The 27,678-nt window shown below is 33.3% G+C and overlaps 1 protein-coding gene, 1 long non-coding RNA gene and 1 pseudogene across 2 annotated transcripts; 1 reads left to right on the top strand and 2 right to left on the bottom strand.

The window, feature by feature from the left end:
• Nucleotides 1-245: 245 nt before the first annotated feature.
• On the bottom strand, nucleotides 246-8,957 carry LOC149496218 (uncharacterized). The gene is made up of 2 exons (XR_016320966.1): nucleotides 7,685-8,957; nucleotides 246-416 (listed from the first exon to the last, which is right to left on the bottom strand). It is a non-coding gene; the product is annotated as an uncharacterized LOC149496218 (long non-coding RNA).
• A 3,153-nt stretch (nucleotides 8,958-12,110) lies between these two features.
• On the bottom strand, nucleotides 12,111-12,694 carry LOC149496217 (uncharacterized; annotated as a pseudogene).
• Nucleotides 12,695-14,107: 1,413 nt separating this feature from the next.
• On the top strand, nucleotides 14,108-15,726 carry LOC105644011 (uncharacterized). The gene is made up of 3 exons (XM_089721845.1): nucleotides 14,108-14,374; nucleotides 14,487-14,633; nucleotides 15,169-15,726. The coding sequence occupies exons 1-3, from the start codon at nucleotides 14,183-14,185 to the stop codon at nucleotides 15,307-15,309; spliced, it is 480 nt and encodes a 159-aa protein (XP_089577971.1). The 5' UTR covers nucleotides 14,108-14,182; the 3' UTR covers nucleotides 15,310-15,726.
• Nucleotides 15,727-27,678: the final 11,952 nt, after the last annotated feature.

Below are 27,678 nucleotides of genomic sequence, written 5' to 3'. Positions count from 1 at the left end.
AAAATGTGAATACCAATGCACTTCCAAATCCAAACTCCAAACTCCCACAACTCCAAATAAATACACAACAACACTTCTATAACCTCTTAACTATATAAATCTTCAATAGCATTTTAATTATTATCACTTGAATACCTTCATCATATATATCAAATACAAATGAACTAATCATGCCAACTATCTTTAAAATATTCTATATCAAACCATTAAATAAGTCTATGTTTATCTCCAAATATACACCAAAATAATCTATAATAACACACTTACATTATAATTCAATAGCATAATCATCATAAATGTAATAATTATACATGCCATAATTCTTAATTACATAAAACTATATCTACTACCAAAATAGTCTCTTCTACTCTGATGCTACTCTTCTGGTCTTCAAGCAGCAAAACACAGTCTCGAACCTGCGCATGATAAAATCAACGCACTGAGTATAAAATCCAGTGTGCTCATAAATCACAAACATACCGATGTTGTGATGACAACGTACTCAAAATATAAATTTTCATAAAAAGATTTACAAATCGTAAAATCATTAAATGTTTAACATACATTAACATTTATAGCATAAGCAATATCAAATAAACTTATAATAGATAACATAAATATTTTAGTTCTTTTACACCATAAGTCTTTTACTTAAACATTTATCCACCAATAAACATGCTATTATTTTAAAATTATGCACCAAAACATCATGCTTTGGAAATTCATTTGATAACATAAATAATTTATTCTAAACTGCGATTTACTAAAATAATGCAATCTCATTAATTTAATTTTCTTAAAAATATTTTCCAAGGGGCTCGCATACATTTAGGAGAAAAAGAAGCAGATAAGATTTCATAGCTTATTCATAAGGGCTGCAAGAGCCTATCATAACATATAGAGCGCATCCACCCTAACATAAGATACTCACGTGCCTAGCATATGATCATAGTTTCTCATCATAATGGCATCAAATGCCGAGCATGCTCATCTTATATAATAAATCAAATCACGCATCAAATTCACACCAAGTATATTAGAGCCCAAAAACATTGTTTTTATTTCTTAATTCATAACACTTCTCATAACATTTATTGTCTTTAGTCTTCTTAAAATCAATATGTAAGCTTAATTTAGAATTCAAGTAATTCATGAAAATTCTCATACTTAAACATAATTACTTAACATAGGAAAAACTTCTCATAAACTCATTTTCTTTTTAAACTTTCTTAAAGTCATAATGAGATTTATCACAAATAAATTCTTATCAATTAAATCATACTTTTCTTATGCAAAATTCAAAGCATAAAGACTTTAAGCACTCATTTCTCATAAACTTTAATCATATAGAAGTTATCAAATTTATCATACTTATATATATATATAGCATCACATAGAAGGTCCAAGCATCACTTAACAAGTAATAATTGAAGCCTTACCACTCTATGGTGGTTCGGCCTCTTTATGGAAATCAAGGGAGGAATTTCCTCCTTCAATCAAGCATGCTAACATAATTCTTATGCATCCAAATAACCATTTAGATCCTCATCATGCATCAATTAAACCAATTCCACATTTTTCCCAAAATTTCCAACAATTTACTCATAAGAAAAATTACTAAACATAACATATGTACAATTTAACATTAGTTTCGGTTAAATATATTCATAACAACACATTTAGAGCTTAAATCGAACATTAATTGAAAACAAAAACTCACACCCTTACCTCACATATGGTTCGACTAACATGAGAGAATAAGGGGAGGAGTTTCTCTCAACCAATTAATCATTCTATCAATGTTCAACTACACCGAAGAGCACAATTATACAACCAAAGTTCAATAATTTAATCAATTCATACAAAATTACCAAATTATCACATAATAGCATAAAATCACAAAATCAAAAATTGAAACAAGGTAAGTGTATTTATAAACACTAACCTTAAAACAAGCTTTAACAAGCTTAAATTAAAACTGTTTAAGCCTTAGCTTTATTGGGTAAGGATGAAGTTCCAGTCAGCTAAAACAGAATAATTAATTCTGTTGTGTAGATAGAATTACTGAACGTAACTTTAGGAGTGTATTCTTATCATTAACGTGTATATATATACACTACTTGTATATTGTATTATTGATTCAATATAATTATAAACCCTTTCTTATATGGTATCAGAGCTTTCTGCTCTCTAAGCTATTTAGATCTATTTTTCTGTCAATTTCTTTTATTCCTATGGGTGACGACACTTCCAAAACTCCTTCTCCTTCAGTTACCCCTGCAATCACATCTCTTGGTACCCCTGTGATACCCACTGCTGTGTCGAATTTAAATACAGCAAACCAACTGGTGTCGATTAATTCTGCGGCTCAAGCACCGATTAAATTAACTCCTCATAATTATCAATCATGGAATACACAGTGGTATTCACTGCTTGTCGGTTATGATTTGTTGAAGTTTGTTGAATCTGCTATACCAGCTAATTTGGCTAATGATCCTTTTTGGTTGCGTCAAGATCAGCTCTTGCGCAGTGCACTAGTTGCATCTCTTTCACCTGATCTGGTTTCGTTTTTTATTGGTGACAAGACATCTTTTGTTGTGTGGCGAACTTTGGAGAAAATGTATGCAAAACCGTCTCAAGCTCGAATTATGAGCTTGCGAGAGTCCTTATTTAATGCGAAGTTGGGCAGTTTCACCGTTACTGAATTTCTTCAGCGAATCAAGGCTATAGTTGCTACTTTAGCGTCAGCAGGTGTGACTATTTCTATGGGTGAAGTCTTGCTTCACGTTCTTCATGGCTTACCGAGTGAACATAAAGAAGTATCTGCTACGCTCAGAGCTCGGGAAAGTGAAGTTTCATTTGATGAACTGCATGATAAGCTTACTGACTTTGAAAGTCAGTTGTCTCGCTCACCTGCTTCTGTCATAGCTCCAACGACTGTTAATGCTGTTCAAAATCGATTCAATACTAATACTTCAAAGGCTGGTGGATCAGGTACTTGGTCTAGTAATCGAAATTCTTCTAATTCAAAGGGCAAAGTGACTTGTCATTTCTGTGACCGCCCAGGACACACAACAAAACAGTGTTATAAACTGAAGAAATTACTTCCATGGATGTTTGAGGGCTCTTCGCAATCTATCAAATCTGGTGGTTCAACGCAAGTAAATTGTTTGAATACTAATGCTTCTGCTAATCCGCGATGGATAGTGGATTCTGGGGCCAATCAGCATGTGGTACAAGATTTGCAAAATTTGGCTGTTCATTCAGAATATGATGGGACTGACGATGTGGTTCTTGGAGACGGTACTGCTCATCCTATAACTCATACAGGTTCTGCAGTTCTTTTATCTCAAATTAAACCTTTGAAGTTAGATAATGTTCTCTGTGTTCCAACTCTTGATAAAAATTTGATATCTGTTTATCAATTATGTGTTGCTAACAATGTTGAGGTTGCATTTAATCCTTCTATGTTTTATGTAAAGGATTTGAACACGGGGGTGCGATTGGTGGAAGGGAAACCGGTTAATGGAATCTATGAATGGCCGAAACAAGTGTCTGTCTCCAACAACTGTCAGAGTCGTGTCTTCCATACAGTTTCTCATTCTCCGTCCTTTTATGGCATCAGCGGTTTGGTCATCCTGCCACTCCGATTTTGCGTCTTATGTTGAAGAAGTTTAATTTGTCTGTGTCTGATAATAATTTTTTCTGCAATTCCTATAAGTGCAATAAAATGCACAAGAATCCTTTCTCTGTTTCATCAATGTCTAGTACTAAACCTTTAGAATTACTTTATTCTGATGTTTGGGGGCCTGCCCCGGTTACTTCTATTGATGGGTTTTCTTATTATCTTATTTTTGTCGATCATTATACTAAGTATGTCTGGTTATATACGCTAAAACGAAAGTCTGAGGTTTCTATTATCTTTCCTGTTTTTAAAAGACTAGTTGAGAATCATTTTCAGACGAAAATTGGATCGTTATACTCTGATAATGGTGGTGAGTTTGTTCATCTTAAAAGTCTCTTACAGGATAATGGTATTTCCCACTTTCTGACTCCTCCATATACACCTGAGCATAATGCCATTGCTGAGCGTCGCCATCGGCATATTATCGAAACTGGCTTGACTCTTCTACATCAAGCTAATTTGCCTCTTGAATTCTGGTCCTATGCTTTCCATACAGCTGTTTATTTAATAAACAGGATGCCAACTCAAACACTACAAAATTACTCACCATTCTTAAAACTTCACAACAAAGAACCAAACTATGCTAAATTGAAAGTCTTTGGATGCTTGTGCTATCCGTGGCTTCGGCCATACAATTCTACTAAATTAGAAAGACGATCTACATCTTGTATATTTTTGGGCTATTCTGTCAACCAAAGTGCCTTTCAATGCTATGATCCGATTCAAAATAAGCTTTATATATCCAGACATGTAGACTTTGTCGAGTCTGTCTTTCCATATCCAACGTTAAAACAGTCTTCCAGTTCTTGTCCAACTTCTGAGTCCGTCGAATTATGGTCTCCAATTCATTATGTTGTGTCGTTTCCTTGTTCTTCTAATAATTTGCAGGATTCTGGATTCCATTTTTCGGATTCTCAGCTATCACATCATACTTCCAATGAATTGCAATCTTCTGCGTTATGCAGCACAGGTATGGAACTCTTGACTTCACCTGCTGTTTCACTTGAATCTGCTGCTCCTGCAATTAATATTGAACAGAATCTTGAACCTGTCCCTGTGGTTCAATCGCGACATCATATGATTACAAGGAGTAAAAACAATATAGTGAAATCGATTTAGAAGCTGAATCTTCATACAGTTGTTCCAGCACATCCAAAGCCGATTATTCCTAAGACTGTTGCACAAGCTTTGAAAGATCCTAGGTGGCGGCGAGCTATGGAGGAGGAATACAATGCTCTCATGAAACAAAAGACTTGGACATTAGTTTCCTCTGATCAAGCTTCCAACATAGTCAGCTGTAAGTGGTTGTTTCGCATAAAGTGTGATTATAAAGGGGTTCCAGTGCATTACAAAGCACGACTGGTGGCTCGCGGTTTTACTCAGTGACCAGGTTTGGATTATGATCAAACATTTGCACCAGTAGCTAAACATCCGACAGTTCATATTATTTTATCTCTTGCAGTTGTTCAAGGGTGGATATTGAGACAAGTTGACGTCAATAATGCTTTTCTTCATGGAAAATTAACGGAGGATGTTTTTATGGAGCAACCACATGGTTTTGTGGATGATACTCAGCCTAATTATGTTTGTCATCTTCAAAAATCGTTGTATGGGTTGAAACAGGCCCCTCGCACCTGGTATACTGAGTTGGTGACTGCTTTGTGTTCTTTTGGTTTCAAGCAATCCAAGGCTGATACTTGTCTATTTGTTTACTATCATGAGGGAGTTCTCATCTATTTATTAATTTATGTCGATGACATCATTATTACAGGGAGTGATACTAAGGTTGTTGAAAATTTTATTCAAACTTTCAGTCAACGTTTTTCAATTAAGGACCTTGTTGAGCTACATTTCTTTTTCGGTGTTGAAGTTTCTCGAAATTCAACTGGTATTTTTCTATCTCAACAAACTTATGTTCAAGAACTCTTGGACAAAGTGAATATGGCTGGGTCCAAAGCTGCGCATTCTCCGATGACAACTTCGTTAACTCTAGCAAAAGATGACTCTGCTGAATATGATCAACCAACTCAGTATCGAATGGTTATTGGCAGTCTTCAATATGCACTGCTCACACGTCCCGATATTGCGTTTGCAGTCAATAGATTAGCCCAATATGGTTCCAAGACGACTGTTAAACATTGGGTTGCTCTTAAACGCTTGTTGCGTTATCTAAATGGTACAAGTTCATATGGAATTCAGATTCATTCGAATTCTTCAATGGTTCTTCATGCTTTCTCTGACTCAGATTGGGCTGGGAACGTTGATGATCGATGTTCTACTGGGGCACATGTTATTTATTTAGGGAAAAACCCAATTGCATGGAGCTCCAAGAAACAAAAATCTGTAGCTCGTTCTTCCACAGAGGTGGAGTACAGGTCTGTCGCAAGTACCTCGACTGATATTACATGGATCCGAAATTTGTTATCTGAATTGCAAGTGCAGCTTTTACATGTACCTGTTATATATTGTGATAACATGGGAGCTAAATATGTTGCTGAAAATCCTGTCTTCCACTCTAGAATGAAACATTTAGCTCTTGATTATCACTTTGTTCGTCAGCAAGTTCAAGAAGGTACATTGCGAATTCAATATGTCTCGACAAAGGAACAGCTCGCAGACTTATTAACAAAGCCTTTGCCGAAGCTGGAATTTCTGAGACAAAGAAACAAGATTGGCGTTCGAGATCGACTGCCATCTTGCAGGGGTGTATTGGGTAAGGATGAAGTTCGAGTCAACTAAAACAGAATAACTAATTCTGTTGTGTAGATAGAATTACTGAACGTAACTTTAGGAGTGTATTCTTATCATTAACGTGTATATATATACACTACTTGTATATTGTATTATTGATTCAATATAATTATAAACCCTTTCTTATAAGCTTTGCCCTTCTCTTTGGTAGAAGGTTCTCCACACTCTACATATAAGAAAATCAAAATCAAAACATAGAAAACACATAAAAAAAGAAATTGGAGCATGAGTAAGCATGTACATGCTAAAAGAAGAATCTAAACCCAAAAATAATGAAGTTATCATCAAAACACTTACTTGGCCCAAGTAGGAAATCTCCAAATTTCTTGAAAATAATCACCACAAATCACTTCTCAAGCTTAATTCTCTAAGATTAATTACTTAAATCAAGTTTAATAGAGTGAATTTAGTGGATTTAGCAAGTAGGAATTGAAGAAAAACAAAGAGAAAAAGAAGAGGAAGTTGACGCCTAAGTGGGGAAGAAGAAGAAGAAGAAAGTGTTGCTCAATTATTAGAGTTGACTTATATAAAACAACAAAAGGGTATTTTAGTCTTTAACCACTATTGAGTAGCTAAGATTATAAGTCAATGATAATCTAATATAATGGCTAAAAATATTCTCCAATTAAATTCCTTCAAAATATTATTTATCTCCACAAAATTCTTAGATTAACTCCATAAAAATAATTCCTCAAATTTCCTTAATTAATATAACACCATAATTCACTATTCACTAATTATCTAAATTCTCCAAATAAATTCATTACTTACTTTCTACCCATAAAAATCATGCATGCATGCTCCAAAAATATTAAATAAAATATTAAATATAAATAGTAATTTTTTCGGACAAAAATAATACCGATTACCGGACCGGTAGTACTATTTACAAACCAGTGGTACTATTCATAGACCGGTAAATTACTATTTTAAACACAAAAAATAGGGAGTTACACAATTATTGAACATAATCATCATCACTTAATAACTCCTAAATTAATCAATTAAATAAAAATTAAACAAACAAGCCTAGGGAAGAGTAAGGAGGCTTCGGCCTCTCTTAGTTCATCACCCTAGGGGTGCTTTCTTTCCAATTCGTCCACATCACATAATCAGTTGATATCATAGAACACAAAAATGAAATCAATTTCAAACCATAACATTAAAATCTCCAATTTGCCCTTATAAACCCCTAAAACCAACTATGAATTAAAATCAAATTTAAACATTTCTAGATTAAGTACTAACCTTTAGTGTGATTCAATTAACCTTCTTCTTGCCTTTATTAAGCTTTGAAGGTTCACCTTGTTCCAATTAAAATTAACAATGATCACACCATTAGACCATGATCCAATTGCCTAGATTGAATTTTACGGTTTGTTTTTGTGTTTTGTTTAAGAACAAAGAGAAATCAATGGGGGAAAAAGAAAGGAGTGCTCAATCACTCTTTGGAGAAGAAGAGAAGAGTTTTCTCTTTACAAAATACTATGGAGGCTACGACCTCTAGTCTTTTAACACCAGGTATTTAGGGTTTTTTCTTTTTATTTATTTATTTATTTATTTATTTATTTAAGCCAAGTTGGCGTGTTAGCTTAGTAATAAGGGACCACCTTTTTTATTTATTTTACCACTAAAACTTGATAAGAAGGATAATTAGTTTAGGTTTAAATAATATTCCTTTAAATTAAGATTAATTTAAACTCACTTTTGAAATTAAATTTATCTTTCATAATTAAAATAAACAAATTTTAATATGTCAAATCTCACTCAATTTAAAATAGTCAAAATTATTTAAATTATAGTCTAAATAAAATTAATTTGGTCAAAATCAAATCAATTTCTCCCCCAATTTCAAATCAAGGCTTAAAACAAATCCAATTTTAAAATTGAAAACATTAATATGCAATTAAAATAGTCAATTTGAGAAAACTATGCATGTAATGTTTGATTCACCATCAAGACTCACAAATCAAGATTTTCTCCAATTAGTTTGAAATTAGTACAAAACCCTAATTGGTACTACTAAACAATCTATCATGCAATAGAAAGTTCTAGAAATCAGGATGTTACAGAGTGCATAAACCCATCTTGATTTAGAGGATGGACCAGATCTCCCTTTTACTAAGCCACCTCCATAGAAAGTTTCTATTAAAACTTTCCTTGAGTGGTTGCCCTAAACCAAGAAGCTTAGAAGACTCTAAACAGAAACCAAAAGTAAGAACAAATCCATAGATCTGTCTTGAGAAAAAGGCAAATGCATGTTGGGGAGAAGACCCATAAAGGGCAGCAAATAAAAGATAAAAGAGGAATAAAAATAAGATTAAAAGAAGAAAATATGCAAGAAGAGAGAAAAGAAAAAAGGGGTTGCGGCTGGTTAAAGATTTGTTGCCGATAGCCGCCCAAGGAAAAGAGCAAAAACCTTTAAATTTTGGAGAGGAGAAGCATTTATTTTTCAGAGAGAGAAGACATGTTTTTTATATGGGCCAATGATTTTTATGCAAAGTGCTTTACTAATTCTTAACAAAACGTTTAATACATCAAGTGCTAATGTAAATACAAGTTCTCAGTTAATATTTACAACTAAGATAAAAACACATAGTCAATTGTCAAACTACTCAAATTACACTTTTAGAATTTGTTTTTATTAAAGCCTTCTTATCCTTTGCTTGATAAGACTAGACACAAAGACGGATAAAATAAAGAGTACCTTTAAAATTAGGCGCTTTTTCTATTTTGTGATAGTCACATGCTTTAACCAGCAATCATTTGGGGTTTTTTGAACACTTTAGATATGAGTTATGGGTCTCAAATTTAGGCTTTTTGCTCCTCAAGTACAAGTTGAGGAAGCAAATTAGCCATTAGTCCTCAAAAAAATTTGAAAGAGTAATTCATTTAGAAAACCCTGACCTATGCGTTTTGTATCAATTGCACTCCATTTTAATCTTAACCTCCTGGACACCCTAATTTGAAGGGTCAGTAATAATTGTACCCTAATTTTAAATCAGGGTCTAAAAAACAATAAACAATACATATGTGGGCCTCAGATACTGATACAAAGGTTAACTAACCAACCCACTAACTCTAATTTACAACGCACTATTTGGAGAAAGGAAAAACAAACCCTTAAAAAAAATAACCCACGATTGCTTCTCAAAATCCCAAAATCATGAGCAAGAATGTTGGTCCTGAAGGAGCTAGTCATGGCCACTGTAAGAACAAGAAGGTCTTTGTGACCTTCTTGGTGACCCACTTGATCAGGTTTGCTAATTTTTCGTTTCGTTACATTCTTTACTTTGTCGGTTGGGTTGATGATGTTTTGGATTTTTTTGTTATTATCAATATTTTTATTTGATGTTTATGGGTTTTTCTTGCTGGCCTTCCTCTTTGATGTTTATTTTTAACTTTTTTTCAGCTCTGCAACTTGCATATTTACAGTTCAAAAACCATATTTAATTATTTTTACTTATACAAGTGGTCCACTAATTTGGTATTCCTATTTTGAGATTTGGTAGTTTCACTTTGAGTTTAAACGTTTCTATGTTTGGATCAGGTGGTCTATATTTTCCTAAATCATTTACTATATTCAAAAATTGAGTTTGTCCCATGGACTTAGGATAATTTTGCTATAAGAAGCAGTTATTTAGCTTTTAGGGTTAGTTTTTTCCTTTTTCCAAATGGTGTGTTTTGAATTAAGGTTAGTGGGTTGATTAGTTAACTCTTATGTAAGTATATGGGGCCCACATATGTGTTGACCTTTTAAATTGTGGTGTCCATGAGATTAAGGTCAAAAAGTGATGCAATTGATATAAAACGCATGGGTCAAGGTTTTTAAATGAATTACTCAATCTATGTATATAATCATGAAACAAAAAATATTTTAAGAATGCTAATGTGTCACTCTACTCTTTGAACATTCCTATTTTTCTTTTTCACAAATTTTTGAGCTTTTTTTTTTCTTTTTTTACTATCATTTTTATAATTTGATTGGCCACTAAAATATTTTTTAAATCTAAAATTAAAATATTTTTAAAATTTTGAAATTTAAACTTATCTATTTAAAATTGTCCAGCTATATATATTCTCTTGGTTGAGTCTCAATTCTCTGTATATTTTTTTTTCTTTTACAATAGTTATTCTCTATATGTTTTTTTTATTTCATAATGGTTTCTTTTTTTTTTTTTTTTTTTTTGTTATTTCTTTCAATTCAATTCATTAGATGATTATGTGTATTCAATTGTTTTTTCATATTTGCATATAGTTGCTACATCACCCAAATACTCCAAGGCTAGGTATGGTGAAATTGTGAAGAACGGTGATACTAGGTTCATGAAGATGATTCCAACCAAGTCCATGGTGGTGGAAACCTTCTCCCATTGGGTTCAATTTTTTGCTAGGGACATGCGCCATATTGTTGCTATTAGTCTTATTAAGATGTTGAGAAAAAAGACCCAAACGAAGCTAAGGTGACCAAGTTTATTGCCAAGAAGAGAGGAAAATGAATTCTGCAATCCATAATTTTCAATAATTATACAGAGATTTTTTTTTTACTATTGTAATTTTGTCAGATGTTTTCAGTGGATAAATGATAAATGGGTTTTGGGTGTTTATTTTAGTTTGGTGTTTGCGATTATTTTGATTGTTTTATGATTTAGTTTCATTTTTTTTATGAAATTAACTCTCATTTTGTGATATTTGCATGAGTTTTCAAGCTACAATCTCTTTCGTAAGCTAAATAAGATAACCACCATCCTAATGAGATGCATTTTTCAGATATTTAATCATTATTGATTCTTTTTTTTAAGCATTTGTTTTGTCCTAAAAAAATATTTATTTTTTAAAATTTAATTTATTTTTTAAATTTAATTTATAACATACAATGATAGATATGTATAGATAATTTTTTTTTCTATTTTCTTATCTTCCTATTTTGTTATCAATATCTTATCACTTTAGATGTTTTTCAAAAATTTAATTTATTGTTATTAGATAATAGAGGCTTAAATGAAGAGGAGTTCTTATCTATGTGTATTATTTTTTAATTTAATTTAATTTCTTTTAAAGGATGCTTAATTACAGATTGATTTTTCTCAACAAATCATGTGCTACTATCTTAGAATATATTCTCTTACTTTTATCAATTGTTAACTTTTATCAACGTGATTAGGGTATAATTCTTTATTTTATTATTTTTTTTTTGAAAAGATCTTTATTCTTTATTTTAACTTTGAATTGGATTGTCAAAAAATACTTGTGCAATGCGTGGGCTTTCATCTAATTTTAAATTAATTTAGAATGGATATGAGTATCTAGAGGTGTAGGTAGTGCAAACTTTGCGGTTACGGTCTCACTTTCATTCCTACTCTAGATCAATATACAACATTTATTGTCTGGGTATGATAATTTTATTTTCCTGGGATAATGATAATTTTAATGCTTGAACTTTCACATTTTTCTATTTGAGTGTCTGATTGGAAAAATTTTTCAATTAAGTGCTCAAACGTTTTAATTGAATCAATCAAGTGTCTGTTTCTAAATTTGATCATCGGATTACTGAATTAGCATATACGAGCCCCACAATTGCTTATTTGGTAGTTGATGCGTACTAAAAAACATGCCAGCTAGCCTCCACGTGGATGCACTGATGAATTCACATAAATGTCATTCGTTAATCAAATTATGGATACTTAGACTTGAAAAGATCTTTATTCGATGCTCTTCCTTCAGCTAGGCTTCTAAATAGCGGAAAATCCCTTAATCTCCACTTTCTTGAAGAACATTTTGTTGTGTAAAAATCGGAGATGAAGAAGAAGAAGAATTAGAATTAGATGAAAGTACTGAACCTTTTGAATTTGGAGTTGCTGCTTGTTGATTAGTGAGTTCTTGTAACCTTCGTCTTCTTCTCATGGATATTCAAAAACTGTATATGAGAAAGTGATCTTACTCCTACATAGCTTAAACTAGATCCTAATGCTAGAGTTCTCTCTCTTTATTATTTTCAGTCTTCTTTCGAGTATTTTCAGCTTTCTTTCGAGTATTTTCAGCTGCTATAGCAAATAGATTTTTTTTTTTTTTTTTTCTTCTTTCTTAGCGAAAAAACTTCTCGAATAATCTTTTTGTCTTGCTCTATTGGTGAGCTAGGTAACTTTAGAGATATAGGTGGACTTCTCTCTTTTATTTGTAATTGTGATGGGGCTTTAATGGCTTGATTTTAGCTACGTGGGACAAAGAATTTTTTTCTTATTCCGACTTGAAATCAAAAGTTAATGAATGAGAAGATGATGAATTATTATATTTAATTAGATCATATTGTGATTAAGATTTAAATGTCATTATTTTTATTAACTAAATATTAATTATTGAAAAAAGGAATATGTATAATTTTTTGAACATGACAGTAAAGAAAGAAGAAAATTGAAATCGTAAAGAGTTGTGGAGCATATATAATTATATTTGCTGTTATCTCTTAAAATTTGTTTAGAAAGAGCAAATATATAATTATGTAGGAACTTGGATTAGAAAATGTGGAGCAAAATAGAAAAGAGTGTAAAAGCAAATTTCTTCAAATCAGTGGAAAAATAAATCACAGAGTATAATGAAGGTGAGGATTTCCACTATAATTGCCCAGAATGGTGGGAGGCACAGACACTGCTCTTTTAGAGATAGTCAACTTTTTTACGAAATAATATAATTTATAGCTTTTAGAATAAATGATTAAAAAATTACTTCTCTAAAAAAAAATAAAAAAAAATTTACTAAAACGAACATCGATATTTTAGAATGAAACTGTAGAATATATGAGAATCTATATCTATTTATCTATATAAATATATAATTTATAAGGCTTAAATGTTTATGTGTCAACATATTAAAATATAGAACTGATGATGTGATATTTTATTTTTATATTACAATTAATATTTTATTTATATTTTAATAAAATAATATTTTTTATTAAAATACTGGAGTTACAAACTAATAAATTTGATGGATGATTTCATTATAATTAATATTTTTATATTTAATAAATATTAAGTTTTTTTATTAAATAAGTTTTTTCCATAAAAAAATAGAGTTTAATAAAGTCATAGTTAATAAAAATTAATTAAATAATGTAGTTAAAATAACAAATAGAATTAAAATATTAATTTAAATTCACTAAAATGTTTCAATTCAAATTAAAATATTCTTACATCTCATCTAATTTGAATATATGAAAATTTTCAAAATTATAATAATTGAATTACAATAATTTACTTACAATGATTAATTGTGCTAATTAATATTTTAATTCCTTACTTGAGAATTTCATAAAAAAAAAACTTATAATTTTATTTTTCATTTTTTAATTAAAAATAAATAAGCAAATTATTTAAATTGAAACAACACAAATAGAAATTACAATCATTTTCTAAGTACATTCAATTTAATTAATAAACATAAAATTATACATCTCTCGCATCACACTGAACTAGTTAATGAAAGGAATTTAAAATTCATGTATGATTCACGTGGAATCTAGCTGGCATGAGTTTAACACACATTGACCGTCGCATAAACAATTGTGGGTCCATATTTGCCAAACCAATATGAAATTCAGTCAATTGAAAATGTTGTTTTTCGGTCAAATACTGAAAATAGAAAAAATGTGAAATTCAGTCATTAAAATTATTATTACCCCTATTTTCCTTACCCGACAGTGTACTGGGAGCGCAGAGCAGAGGGTTTAAGAAGTAGAGAAAGAAACTAATGTTCGCGCCGGAATTAAGGCACAAACTCTCCATTTTGTATAAACATAGTCTCCTAACAACAGCATCGGCAGCAAAAAGAGTGGGAACTCATGATGGAACCTTCCACTGCGACGAAGCTCTCGCCTGCTTCATTCTTCGCCTCACCAATAACTTCTCCAATGCTCAAATCGTCCGTACCAGAGACCCACAGGTAACCTTTTCATTGTTTCACTCTCACTTTTTATTTGGTTGAGAAAATTTAAAATTTTCTGGTTTCCTTCTTTTTTTCATTTGTTCCCTTGTGCGTGCGAAATTTATGTTAGGTGTTGAACTCGCTTGATGCGGTACTTGATGTTGGAGGCGTTTATGATCCATATCGATATCGTTTTGATCATCACCAGAATGGATTTGACCAGGTTTTTGGTCATGGCTTCACCACTAAACTTAGTTCTGCTGGCCTTGTTTATAAGGTGACTCTGTTTTTTGCTCTTCTATATCCCTAAAAGCTTAAACATTTTTTTTTAATTGGGCGTTTAATACACACATTGCTATCAATTAAACCTGGTTTGAAAGATGAAAAAATTAGTTTTTTTTTTTTTTTTTTTTTTTTTTTTTTTTTTTTTTTATTTTTTTTTTTTTTAACTTTGGGTTATGTTGTTGCTATATAAAAGTAGATGTGCTCTTGAGGTATTGGAAATCTCCAATTTGTGACCTTATTGTTATGGCAGTTTCTTTGTTAGTTCAGTCTTTGTTTTACAAAGATTTTGGAAGCATTAATAGTTGCTGAAAATTTCCTTCCTTGATTTTTCAAATTTTGGGATGGTTCATTAGTATATTCTCAAGCTCTGAAACTGCAATATTACAGCTTGTGAATGGAAGTAAAAGAATCGTTTGCTTTTCTTGGGTTGGCTTTACTCACTAGTCTTCTCTATTTTTAAGTTTGTTCATGAGTATTTCAATCTTGTCTTTTAATTGCGATCTAATGGATGCATAATCCCCTTTCAGCATTTTGGATTGGAGATAATTGCAAAAGAGCTTCAGCTGGATGAAGGACATCAAGATGTGTATCGGTTATTTGTAGCAGTCTATAAAAACTTTGTGGAGGTAGCAGATTTATTCTCTGAGCTTGCATACTTCAAGTATTGACAAATAAATGCTGAAGAATCCTTGTTTTCCTCTCTTTTTTATTTATGTTCCAAATTTGTTTCCTTTTATCTTCTCTCTATGAAGATCGAAGAAGTCATTCATAAAATATAAGTGGGAGAGGAAATGTTTGCAGAGCTTGCTATCTTTCTTATTTATGTTCCAAATTTGTTTTTGTTTATTTTCTCTCTATGGAGATTGAAGAAGGCATTCATAAAATATTAGTCGGAGAGGAAATGTTTGTGAAGCTGCGGTTGTTGGGTCAAGGTCAAGGGGAAAGATATATATGCTTGTATAGATTGTGGTGAATGTGGCCATGTTTGTGGCATTACTAGTGTTGGCACAAGATTTAGTCGTGGCCATTTTTTCTGCATATTATGTTGAGATTCAATAATATTTTACGATGTTTAAGTTTAAAAAGATCTGAAGATTTCTTAGTGACTTCGGTGATATGGATCCATTGGTGCTTCCTAGTGGGCTTGGATGTGTTCTTATCCTTTGTTGCTTGTTTTGGTCTAATTAATATGTAAGGGATATGGGCTCATAGTGTTTATTTAAGTTGTTTTGGGTTGGTTTTATGATGCATGCAATCTGCCCAATATCTAGTTGTTTGTTTTGGGCTGGAAATGACTTTATTTTGTGTTTTAGAGTTAAGCCCATGTGTTTTGGCCCTAGGGCAGCCTAGTTAGATGCTCTTCTTTAGGGTTATGTTTGTTTAAGGCATATAAATAGCCTCCTTAAGATGTAAAACGGGATTTTTGGCATAATTTGAATCAAAGGCAGAATTGCTCATGCTCTTGCATGTTCTTCTTAATTAGAGTGATTGTGAGAATTTGCTATCCTCTAATTGCATCAAGAATTAAGGTAAACTTATCAATTCATTTGTGGCGTTTATCTTATTCTTTGCTCGATTATTGGTGTTACCGTTTCATTATAAACGTGGGGTGCCATAGAGCGTTTTAATCTCGATTATTGGTGTTTCCGTTTCATTATAAACGTGGGGTGCCATAGAGGTGAACTTACATCTCATTCCTTTGATTTCCGATCCCGGTTCCGCGTCATTTGGTATCAGAGCCAAATCAAAGTTTTGGGGTAAGTTCTGTTATCTTAGTTTAGGAATTTGAGTTTTCTATTTGCTGGATTTCCTTTGATGTTATCTTAATACTTGCTTTCATTCTAGATCTGGATTTTTCTCTTTAGATCTTCTTGGATCTGGACTTTTTCTTTTAGATGTTCTTGGATCTGAGTTTTCTCTTTGGATGTTCTTGTTGTTTATTTGTTTATTAAAAAAAAAACAAAAAAAAATCAATTGATTACGTTATTAAGAATTTATAAGTTATTAAATACCAAATCTAGAGATTTGTTTGTCTTCTTGAATCTTGTTGATAAAAAAAAAAAAAAAAAAAGAGAGGTAAGTCAAATCTTGTTAAAGTCAATACCTACCTATGTTGAATTGGGAGACACAAAAGTCATTGCTGGATATTCTAAATATAAAACCATTACCTACCTAAATTGAATTGGGAGACACAAAATTCATTGTTGGTTACCTACCTAAGTTGAATTGGGAGACACAAAAGTCATTATTGGACAACCTAAATATTAAGTCATTACCTACCTAAATTGAAATTGGGAGACACAAACCATCCACTTATACCTTGTTAAGGCCTTACCCTACCTAAATTGGGTCACATTTGTGGGTTAAGTGAGGATACAAGCCAAGCACGTCTGCTACAGTAACTTGCTATAGGAACTCAGAAGCAAACTTGCTACAGTACCGCCTGCTACAGGAACTCAGAAGCAAACTTGCTACAGTACCTTTAAAAAAAAAAAAATTTTTTTTGGATTTTCTTTGTTTGCTTGCTTTGATTGGGTAGAATTAATTAGGTCCATATTTGGTTTGCTTTGTAGTAAACTAAATTCATACACTATATCCCTAAATTGTCTTTTAAATTCTAGTTTCTATTTCTTGTTTGTGTGCTATCTTTGCTTCATTTATATTGTTAGGGTGTATTTGCTTGTTCCAACACTCTAATTAATAATCAAGTAGTACATTGTTTTGTTCTTGTGCTACCATTCATTTCGTTTGAGTTTTCTTTCTAGAAAACTCAAACGAAATATTAAGGCCTTACCCTAATTAATAATCAAGTAGTACATTGTTTTGTTCTTGTGCTACCATTCATTTCGTTTGAGTTTTCTTTCTAGAAAACTCAAACCATTCATTGTTGGACAACCTAAATATTAAGTCATTACCTACCTAAATTGAAATTGGGAGACACAAACCATCCACTTATACCTTGTTAAGGCCTTACCCTACCTAAATTGGGTCACATTTGTGGGTTAAGTGAGGATACAAGCCAAGCACGTCTGCTACAGTAACTTGCTATAGGAACTCAGAAGCAAACTTGCTACAGTACCGCCTGCTACAGGAACTCAGAAGCAAACTTGCTACAGTACCTTTAAAAAAAAAAAATTTTTTTTGGATTTTCTTTGTTTGCTTGCTTTGATTGGGTAGAATTAATTAGGTCCATATTTGGTTTGCTTTGTAGTAAACTAAATTCATACACTATATCCCTAAATTGTCTTTTAAATTCTAGTTTCTATTTCTTGTTTGTGTGCTATCTTTGCTTCATTTATATTGTTAGGGTGTATTTGCTTGTTCCAACGCTCTAATTAATAATCAAGTAGTACATTGTTTTGTTCTTGTGCTACCATTCATTTCGTTTGAGTTTTCTTTCTAGAAAACTCAAACGAAATATTAAGGCCTTACCCTAATTAATAATCAAGTAGTACATTGTTTTGTTCTTGTGCTACCATTCATTTCGTTTGAGTTTTCTTTCTAGAAAACTCAAACCATTCATTGTTGGACAACCTAAATATTAAGTCATTACCTACCTAAATTGAAATTGGGAGACACAAACCATCCACTTATACCTTGTTAAGGCCTTACCCTACCTAAATTGGGTCACATTTGTGGGTTAAGTGAGGATACAAGCCAAGCACGTCTGCTACAGTAACTTGCTATAGGAACTCAGAAGCAAATTTGCTACAGTACCGCCTGCTACAGGAACTCAGAAGCAAACTTGCTACAGTACCTTTAAAAAAAAAAAAAAATTTTTTGGATTTTCTTTGTTTGCTTGCTTTGATTGGGTAGAATTAATTAGGTCCATATTTGGTTTGCTTTGTAGTAAACTAAATTCATACACTATATCCCTAAATTGTCTTTTAAATTCTAGTTTCTATTTCTTGTTTGTGTGCTATCTTTGCTTCATTTATATTGTTAGGGTGTATTTGCTTGTTCCAACACTCTAATTAATAATCAAGTAGTACATTGTTTTGTTCTTGTGCTACCATTCATTTCGTTTGAGTTTTCTTTCTAGAAAACTCAAACGAAATATTAAGGCCTTACCCTAATTAATAATCAAGTAGTACATTGTTTTGTTCTTGTGCTACCATTCATTTCGTTTGAGTTTTCTTTCTAGAAAACTCAAACCATTCATTGTTGGACAACCTAAATATTAAGTCATTACCTACCTAAATTGAAATTGGGAGACACAAACCATCCACTTATACCTTGTTAAGGCCTTACCCTACCTAAATTGGGTCACATTTGTGGGTTAAGTGAGGATACAAGCCAAGCACGTCTGCTACAGTAACTTGCTATAGGAACTCAGAAGCAAACTTGCTACAGTTCCGCCTGCTACAGGAACTCAGAAGCAAACTTGCTACAGTACCTTTAAAAAAAAAAAAATTTTTTTTGGATTTTCTTTGTTTGCTTGCTTTGATTGGGTAGAATTAATTAGGTCCATATTTGGTTTGCTTTGCAGTAAACTAAATTCATACACTATATCCCTAAATTGTCTTTTAAATTCTAGTTTCTATTTCTTGTTTGTGTGCTATCTTTGCTTCATTTATATTGTTAGGGTGTATTTGCTTGTTCCAACACTCTAATTAATAATCAAGTAGTACATTGTTTTGTTCTTGTGCTACCATTCATTTCGTTTGAGTTTTCTTTCTAGAATTGTGCTTACGTTTCTTTTGTTAAGGCTTATTTTCCTTGTGTTCTAAACGTGCTTTGAGATTGATTGGTTGGCCTGAAATTCTTAAGTACAATTGGAGGATTTGGAGGGAGTGATTGAGGAGTGTAAACACGTGAGGGAGTGCTTTATCACTAACTCAAATCCTTTTCGTGTTTTCTATTTTGAACACTAACCATGAGTGCAGGCACATTTGGAGATAATAGTGGGGAGGGAAGTCAAATGGAGGATCCCCAGTTGAAACTTGTAATGGAGTCAATCTTAGGACAGTTTAGAACTTTCAACAATTCCGTCCAAGATATGAGAAAGGAGTTACAGGAGTTTAAAGCTGCCCAACGCTCTAATACAAGAAGAGCTCGACCTAGTGGTACACCAACTAGATTTCAAACTCATGTAGAGAAGAAGGTCGATAATCCTGATCGTTACTTAAAGGATTTGAATAATGAGTTAGGAAGAGTGCAGGGAAGGAAGAATGTGGATTACCTCAATAGATATTCATCCACAAAGGAAGAGCGGAAGACCATTCTAACACCAGTTTGGTCAAAGGAAGTATATGTAGATCAATGTAAAAATGAAAGTATGAGACTTCATGTTGAAAATAAAGAAAAAGAGTGTAAAAATAAAATGAGTGAAAATATACTGAGTGCAAATAGAAAGAAAGAGGGAAAAGAAAAAGAAAAAAATGTGAGTTTGATAGCTAGAGCAAATAAGGATACACATGCTTTGTACCACAATCAGCCTATACTTGCACCTTTGTGTAAGGGACCTTATTTGGCCACTAATGATCTTAACCCATCCTTGCCAAGTGTGTTTGTTGATCTTTTGCAGGACTTTGAACATGTGGTTCCAGAAGAGATTGCCCAATCTTCATGTGAGGGTGAAAAGGTGGTTCTTGCACCATTGACACCTCAAGAAGTGAATATTGATCAGAAAAAGTTGCTTGAGAGAGAGAAAGAGGAGTTCACTGATGTCTTTCTTGAAGAGTTGCCTAGTGGATTGCCACCTTTGAGAGGGATAGAACATCAAATCGATTTCATCCTTGGCTCCACCATTCCAAATCAACCAGTCAATACAAGCAATCCAATGGAGACAAAGGTGTTGCAAAGGCATATTCAGGTTGTAGCAAACAATGGAGTTCAATACGGTCTAAAAAGGAGAAGAAGAGTAAAGAAAAGGGCATGGATTCTAAGGAGAAGTGGACTTATCCTAGCAAGCAAAAGGATACCTCAACTTTTAACTAAAATTCGAGGACGAATCTTTTTGAGGAAAGGGGGAATGATATGGATCCATTGGTGCTTCCTAGTGGGCTTGGATGTGTTCTTATCCTTTGTTGCTTGTTTTGGTCTAATTAATATGTAAGGGATATGGGCTCATAGTGTTTATTTAAGTTGTTTTGGGTTGGTTTTATGATGCATGCAATCTGCCCAATATCTAGTTGTTTGTTTTGGGCTGGAAATGACTTTATTTTGTGTTTTAGAGTTAAGCCCATGTGTTTTGGCCCTAGGGCAGCCTAGTTAGATGCTCTTCTTTAGGATTATGTTTGTTTAAGGCATATAAATAGCCTCCTTAAGATGTAAAACGGGATTTTTGGCATAATTTGAATCAAAGGCAGAATTGCTCATGCTCTTGCATGTTCTTCTTAATTAGAGTGATTGTGAGAATTTGCTATCCTCTAATTGCATCAAGAATTAAGATAAACTTATCAATTCATTTGTGGCGTTTATCTTATTCTTTGCTCGATTATTGGTGTTACCGTTTCATTATAAACGTGGGGTGCCATAGAGCGTTTTAATCTCGATTATTGGTGTTTCCGTTTCATTATAAACGTGGGGTGCCATAGAGGCGAACTTACATCTCATTCCTTTGATTTCCGATCCCGGTTCCGTGTCATTCGGATTTCTGTTAAAAAATAAAAGAAGAGAAACAAGCTGTTGACCTATTATTCTATGATTTAGGACCATTAGTTTCCATCTATATTTATTGTCTTTACAATGTTAACCCAGTCTCAAGTGTTTGTTTTTCATCCCTCTTGCTTGTTTAAGAATTTTGTCTGTCTTTGTAATTATCTACCAGTTGATTAAAAAATAAACAATAATATAAAAAATGATAAAGGTGCTTCTGTAATTTGTTAAGTGATATGTAGCAAACCATAACTTCATATTGAAATGCAGTTGTTATCATTGATAGCTGTAGATAAATATCTTAAATGGATTTGCCTTTTCATTTTAAATCTGACTGCAAATAGGAAAATATGATTGGAGATGATTGCAGGTGGTAGTGCAATTGGTGGTGGTGGTGGTGGTGGTGGTGGAATATTTTCAATAAAATTTGGAGATGGGAGCAAAAACTTTCCCTTTCTCCAGGTTGAAGTGTGTTACTGATGGACATTTGACAACCCAATTGGGATAAGGAATCAAATTTAAAACGATCGAAGTATCGACAATGGTTTATATGTGGGGGGGTTTCTCTTGTCTTGGTTGCAAATATGCTGGTTGACATGCTACCCCTAAATATAATTACTAGAAGCAAAGCTATGAATCTTTGGTCTTTTAAACCAAAACAAGAGTGGATTTCTGTATGCTCAAGATTTTCACAACCTTTTGCAACATAAATGGCTTATGTCTACCTATTTATTGGACTTTTAACTGTGTGGCTTATCAGCTTGAATGGTCAGGTGCAGGGTAAGATCTACCGTCACTTCTTTTTAGTTTTGGGGGTAACCCTTCCCTTTTCTTGATCCCTCTCCACTTTCTTATTTTTTTTTTTATGTTTTATTTGAGTTTTTTTGTTTTGTTTTTTCTAACTCAGATTTGTTTTTGATACAACATGCATTTGTGCATTTCAATTATAATGTGGTCTTCTAATTTTATTAATATTATTGCTTGCTACACCAGGCAATTGATGCTGTTGATAATGGGATTAATCAATATGACCCGAATCAAGCTCCTAGATATGTGAATAATACAAGTTTATCTAATAGAGTGGGAAAATTAAATCTCAACTTCACAGATCCTGATCAATCATCTCAGAGAGAGAATGAAGCTTTTAAACATGCAATGGAACTTGCTGGCAGTGAATTTTTGGAGGTGATATCTTTTAATGTTCGAATTAGTCATGTTGCAGTATAATTCTTTGTCCATCCACAGTTGTGATGGAGAAATAAAGAAATTGAGTATTCATACTGTTATTGTCTCAGAGTATTCACTTTCATGCAAGCTCATGGTTTCCTGCTTGATCAATTGTGATGGAGTGCCTTTCATCAAGAGAAGATATTGATGGCAGTGGAGAAATCATGGTGCTAACAAGATCTTGCCCTGTAAGACTCTATCATCGTTAGTAGTGTTGAAAAATGATAGAACAGAGATCACACACACCATACATGCAGCATACACAGAAATCTAGTTCAGTAATTGAATCTTCAAAAGACCAGTTTCATTAATTACTTTTAACACTTAAATACAAGACAAGTTACTTAAATTAAGTGAAAAAAATGGCCTTTTGTCAGCTCCATACCTATGCCTTAACTCGCTTTTCTAACGTTCTAGCCCATGACTTTTCTTATCTTACAAGTTTACTTTTCACCTAACTCCACTGACAGACTTGTAATAGCAGTCTCAGTAACGGAAAAATCAAAATACAAATTTCCCTCCGCTAATTAACTAAAAGGTATTGAAGCAAATTCTCAAACTTCAACAATCTCCTTGAGAATTTCTTTCATACTCCAAGCACTTCCTTTGAACTTCAAACTTTGAACTGCTTCAACCTAGAAGCTTATTGGTTGCTTATTCTCAAATAACAGGCATCAGACATTCTCCATTATTGTCCTATTTTTTGTCTGTGAAACTCCATTTTGTTTAGGAGAATAGCTAACTATAAATTGATGATGAATCCCTAAATCCTTGCAAAACTTGTAAAATTATGAGGTGTATTCAACATTTTCTGATCTTAGAGGTCTTCAATTTGCAGCCACTTTGTTTTTTCACAAAAAGCCTTGAATTGTTTTAACACATAAAACACTTAGGACTTCGAACACATAAAACAGACCAGTCATGCTTCTGAAATCATCAATAAACAAGATAAAGGATATGTTTGACCTAAGGATTCAACCCACATTGAACCATTAGCTTCTATTTATTCGCTTTATGAGCTTTCCAATGGGTAAAGTTTTAATTTGCAACTTCCAAACTGAGGACAATTACAAACTTCATCGTTCATTTGAGCACGTAAACTTTAAAGACCAAGTTATAATGCTCAAATCTCCTATGCCATACCAAGACTTTTCACAGCTAGCACTATAAAGCATGGTGCCTTACTAATTCCCAATTAAAAGGGTAGCTATTGTCAACCATTCTCACGTTAGCTATCTCAACACCACTGGGGTCATAGTCTATCTTGTTTACGACTTTCCAATTTGTTATCTATCTCAGCCCAATACTTGGCTTTTAACTTACTTTTTTTAACATGATGACCAATACTTAGCTTTTCTAATCTTACAAGCAAGTGTAACAACAAGCTTTGTAATAAAAAGTGTGTAAGCAAAATTCTTCGTCTTTTACGAGTAGCGTCTTTCTTTGTGGGGTTTGATGAAAACAGATATCTTGCATAACTCTTTCTACATAACGAACTTTCTTTGGCTGAGCCTTTATCCCAAATAAATTGGAAAAATCGTGTCATTCCTTCTATGGAAAAGAAAATATTGCTATAATATAATATTAGCATGAATGTTGATTTTTTATACCTTGGTATTTGTAGTCCTTTGTTTAAGTTTTAATCTCGTCAAGTCTTTCTGACAGTGGAAGCTACATATATTTGAGCTAGAAGAGGAAATGAAGATCTACCCTTCAATAAAATATGTTATCTACCAGGTGAGTATTTTTCTTTCTTTTCACTGTTGACACATGCAAGTTATGCTGCCGGTGAATAAAGAAGCCATTTTTGTACTCATAGAATCCCACTTGTTCAGGGTTTCTCAAAACAACATTCTCATACAAAATCACCTGACACTAATTGCCTGCAGTACAGCTCATGCCTCGTATTCGTATCTGTTGGTTTTCTTTTGGCTTTTTTTGGCATTTTCAACATATTTTCTGTATTTTTGCTATCCGCAGGATGATAGGAGTGAAAATTGGCGACTACAAGTGATACGGATCCATCATCACTCGTCACTGGATCGCAAGGAGGCATGGTGAACGACGAAGGAGATCCATTGGTGCTTCCTATTGGACCGATTACAAGGAGCCGTGCCAAGCGATATGGGGCAGCCATATCATTATTTGTTCAAGCCCAAATAACACAAGAACTTCATGATGTCGCATTCAACAAGTGTTGTGAGGAACTTGAAGGCATTCCTAGGCTTCTAATGTTGTTGGTGGCATGTGAAGTTGAAGCACTCCAATAAATTTGTTTGACTTGCTACAGTGGAGGAAAGCATGCCTGCTACAGTGCCCGCGCCAATTAGCTTGACTGCTACAGTAACTTTGACTCGCTACAGTGACATCGACTTGAAGGCTTGGAGTGACTTAGCGTGTTTTGTGTGTTTTATGCTTTGTTAAACCTAGATTCCTTATTTAGTATAAATAACTTGTCTTCCATGTAAGGACAGAATTTTGACAAATTGAAAAACTTCATTTGATCAAGCTTTGCTTATTCCATTTGCTTAGAGTGACAGTGAGAGATTGCTTCCTCTAATTGCATCAAGAATTTAAGGTAAATTTATCAATTCGTTTGTGGCGTTTATCTTGTTTTTTGCTTGATTATTGGTGTTACCGTTTCCTTATAAACGTGGGGTGCCATAGAGCATTTAATCTCGATTATTGGTGTTTCCGTTTCATTATAAACGAGGGGTGCCATAGAGGCGAACTTACATCTCATCCTTTGATTCGATCCGTATCATTTGGTATCAGAGCCAAATCAAAGTTTTGGGGTAAGTTCTGTTATCTTAGTTAGGAATTTAAGTTTTCTTGTTGCTGGATTCCATTGCTGTTTGTCTTATTTCTTGTTTTCATTATAGATCTGGAATTTTCTCTTTAGATCTTGCTGGATCTAGGTGTTTCTCGTTAGATCTTCTTAGATCTGGAATTTTCTCTTTGGATCTTGTTGCATCTAGATATTTTTCTCGTTGGATCTACTTAGATCTAGAATTACCTTCTTCTGAATCTTCTTGTTGTTGCTTGTTCTTCATTCAAAAAAAAAAAAAAAAAAAAAAGAAGAAGAACAAATCAATTGATTACGTTATTAAGAATTTATAAGTTATTAAATACCAAATCTGGAGATTTGTTTGTCTTCTTGAATCTTGTTGTTGAAAAAAAAAAAAGAAAGTCATTGTTGGACAACTAATTATTACTTATCAAATTTGAATTGGGGGACACAAAAACATTGTTGGACAATTAATTATTACCTACCAAATTAGAAGTGGGAGACACAAAAGCATTGTTGGACAACATAATCATTACCTACCTAAATTGAATTGAGAGACACAAATTGGGTCACTTGCTACAGGAACTCCCCTACCTAAATTGGGTCGCTTGCTACAGTAACTTGCTACAGGTACTCAGAAGCATCCGTGTTACAGTACCTTTAAAAAAAATTATTTTTTTGGGATTTTCTTTGTTTGCTTGCATTGTTTGGATAGAAGTAAATTAGGTCCATATTTGGTTTGCTTGTAGTGAACTAAATTCATACATTATATCCAGAATTCGTCTTTTAAATTCTAGTTTGTTTATTCTTGTTTTGAGCTTTCTTTTGCCTCTATTACATTATTAGGGTGTATTTGTTTGTTCACTACACTCTAAATTAATATAATCAAGTAGTACATCATCTTGTCCTTGTACTACCATCCATTATCGTTTTGAGTCTTCTTTCTAGAGTTTGTGCTTACTTGTTGTTAAGGTTTGTTTTCCTTGTGTTCTAAACGTGCTTTGAGATTGATTGGTTGGCTTAAAATTCTGAAGTACAATTGGAGGATTTGCAAAGAGTGGTAAGGAGTGTAAACACGTGAGGTAGTGTTTTCTTCACTTTAACCAATTTCCTTTGTGATTTCTTTGAGTACTAATCATGAGTACAGGAAAGTCAGGAGACATTAGTAAAGATGGAGGACAAATTCAAGACCCCCAATTGAAGCTCTTTATGGAGTCGATTCAAGGGCAATTTCGATCCTATAACAACTTCCTCCAAGATATGAGAGAGGAATTGCAGGAAATTAAAGCTGCCCAAAGCTCCAATACTACAAGAGCTCGTCCAAGTAATACTCCACCGATGAGATTTCAAATTCCTGAAGATGATGAAGTCGATAATCCCGGAGTTAGTACAGTTGATGGTGACTTGGGTTTCATTAAAATGAAGGTTCCGGAGTTCCATGGAAACAACAACGCAGAAGAGTACCTTGAATGGGAAAGAAAGGTTGAGCAAATTTTTGAATGTCATAATTATTCTGAAATGAAGAAGTCTCACCTTGCAGCCGTTGAGTTCAAGGGATATGCTATGTTCTGGTGGGAACAGTTGTTGTTAAAGAGAAGGAAGAAGGGAATGCGACCCGTACCACAATGGGAGACCATGAAGGAGTTGATGCACCAGAAATTTGTCCCAACCCATTACTTCAGGGACTTACACAACAAGTTAGCTAGATTGGTGCAAGGGGGAAGAAGTGTAGAGGTCTACTACAAGGAGATGGAGATGTGCATAGCTAGAGCCAAGATTGAGGAGGCTGAAGAAATTACTATGTCCAGATTCCTTGGAGGTTTGAATGATGAGATTGCCGATGCTTTGGAGATGTATCACTATGATACACTAGAAGAGATGGTAGATATGGCCATGAAGTTAGAAAGGCAGAAAAAGGGAAAGTTCACCAATAAGTATTCCAACAATACTTTGGGGACCAAATGGTCCAAGGGAGGTGAGAAGAAAGACTTCAGAGGTCCTAGTTTCCAAAGAACGGAATCAGTTTCAAAAGGTAAAGAGGTTGCCCAAACTACATTCAAGGGAAACAAAGGTACTTCTAACTCTATAACCCCTTCTAGAGAGATAAAATGCTTTAAGTGTTTAGGAAAAGGGCATATTGCATCTCAATGTCCTAATAAAAGGGTTATGATTGTTAGGGAAGATGATAATGTTAGTTCTGAATCTGAATGTAGTGATTGTGATGATTTGCCTCATTTGCATGATGTTGATAATGATAATTCAGATGAGGATGAGCATAACTTGTTGTTTGCTGAACGTGGAGAATCTCTAGTTGTTAGGCGAGTTTTGAATATGCATGTTAAGGAGGAGAGCCTTGAACAACGTGAGAACATATTTCACACTAGATGCTTGATACATGGAAAAGTGTGCTTGCTTATTATTG

Source organism: Jatropha curcas, chromosome 5 (assembly GCF_041381405.1).
Source record: "Jatropha curcas cultivar XTBG-Jc1 chromosome 5, XTBG_Jcur_1.0, whole genome shotgun sequence".
Lineage (NCBI taxonomy): Eukaryota > Viridiplantae > Streptophyta > Magnoliopsida > Malpighiales > Euphorbiaceae > Jatropha > Jatropha curcas.
Note: the sequence above shows the minus strand (reverse complement) of the source record. Positions and strands in the feature narration are given on the sequence as shown.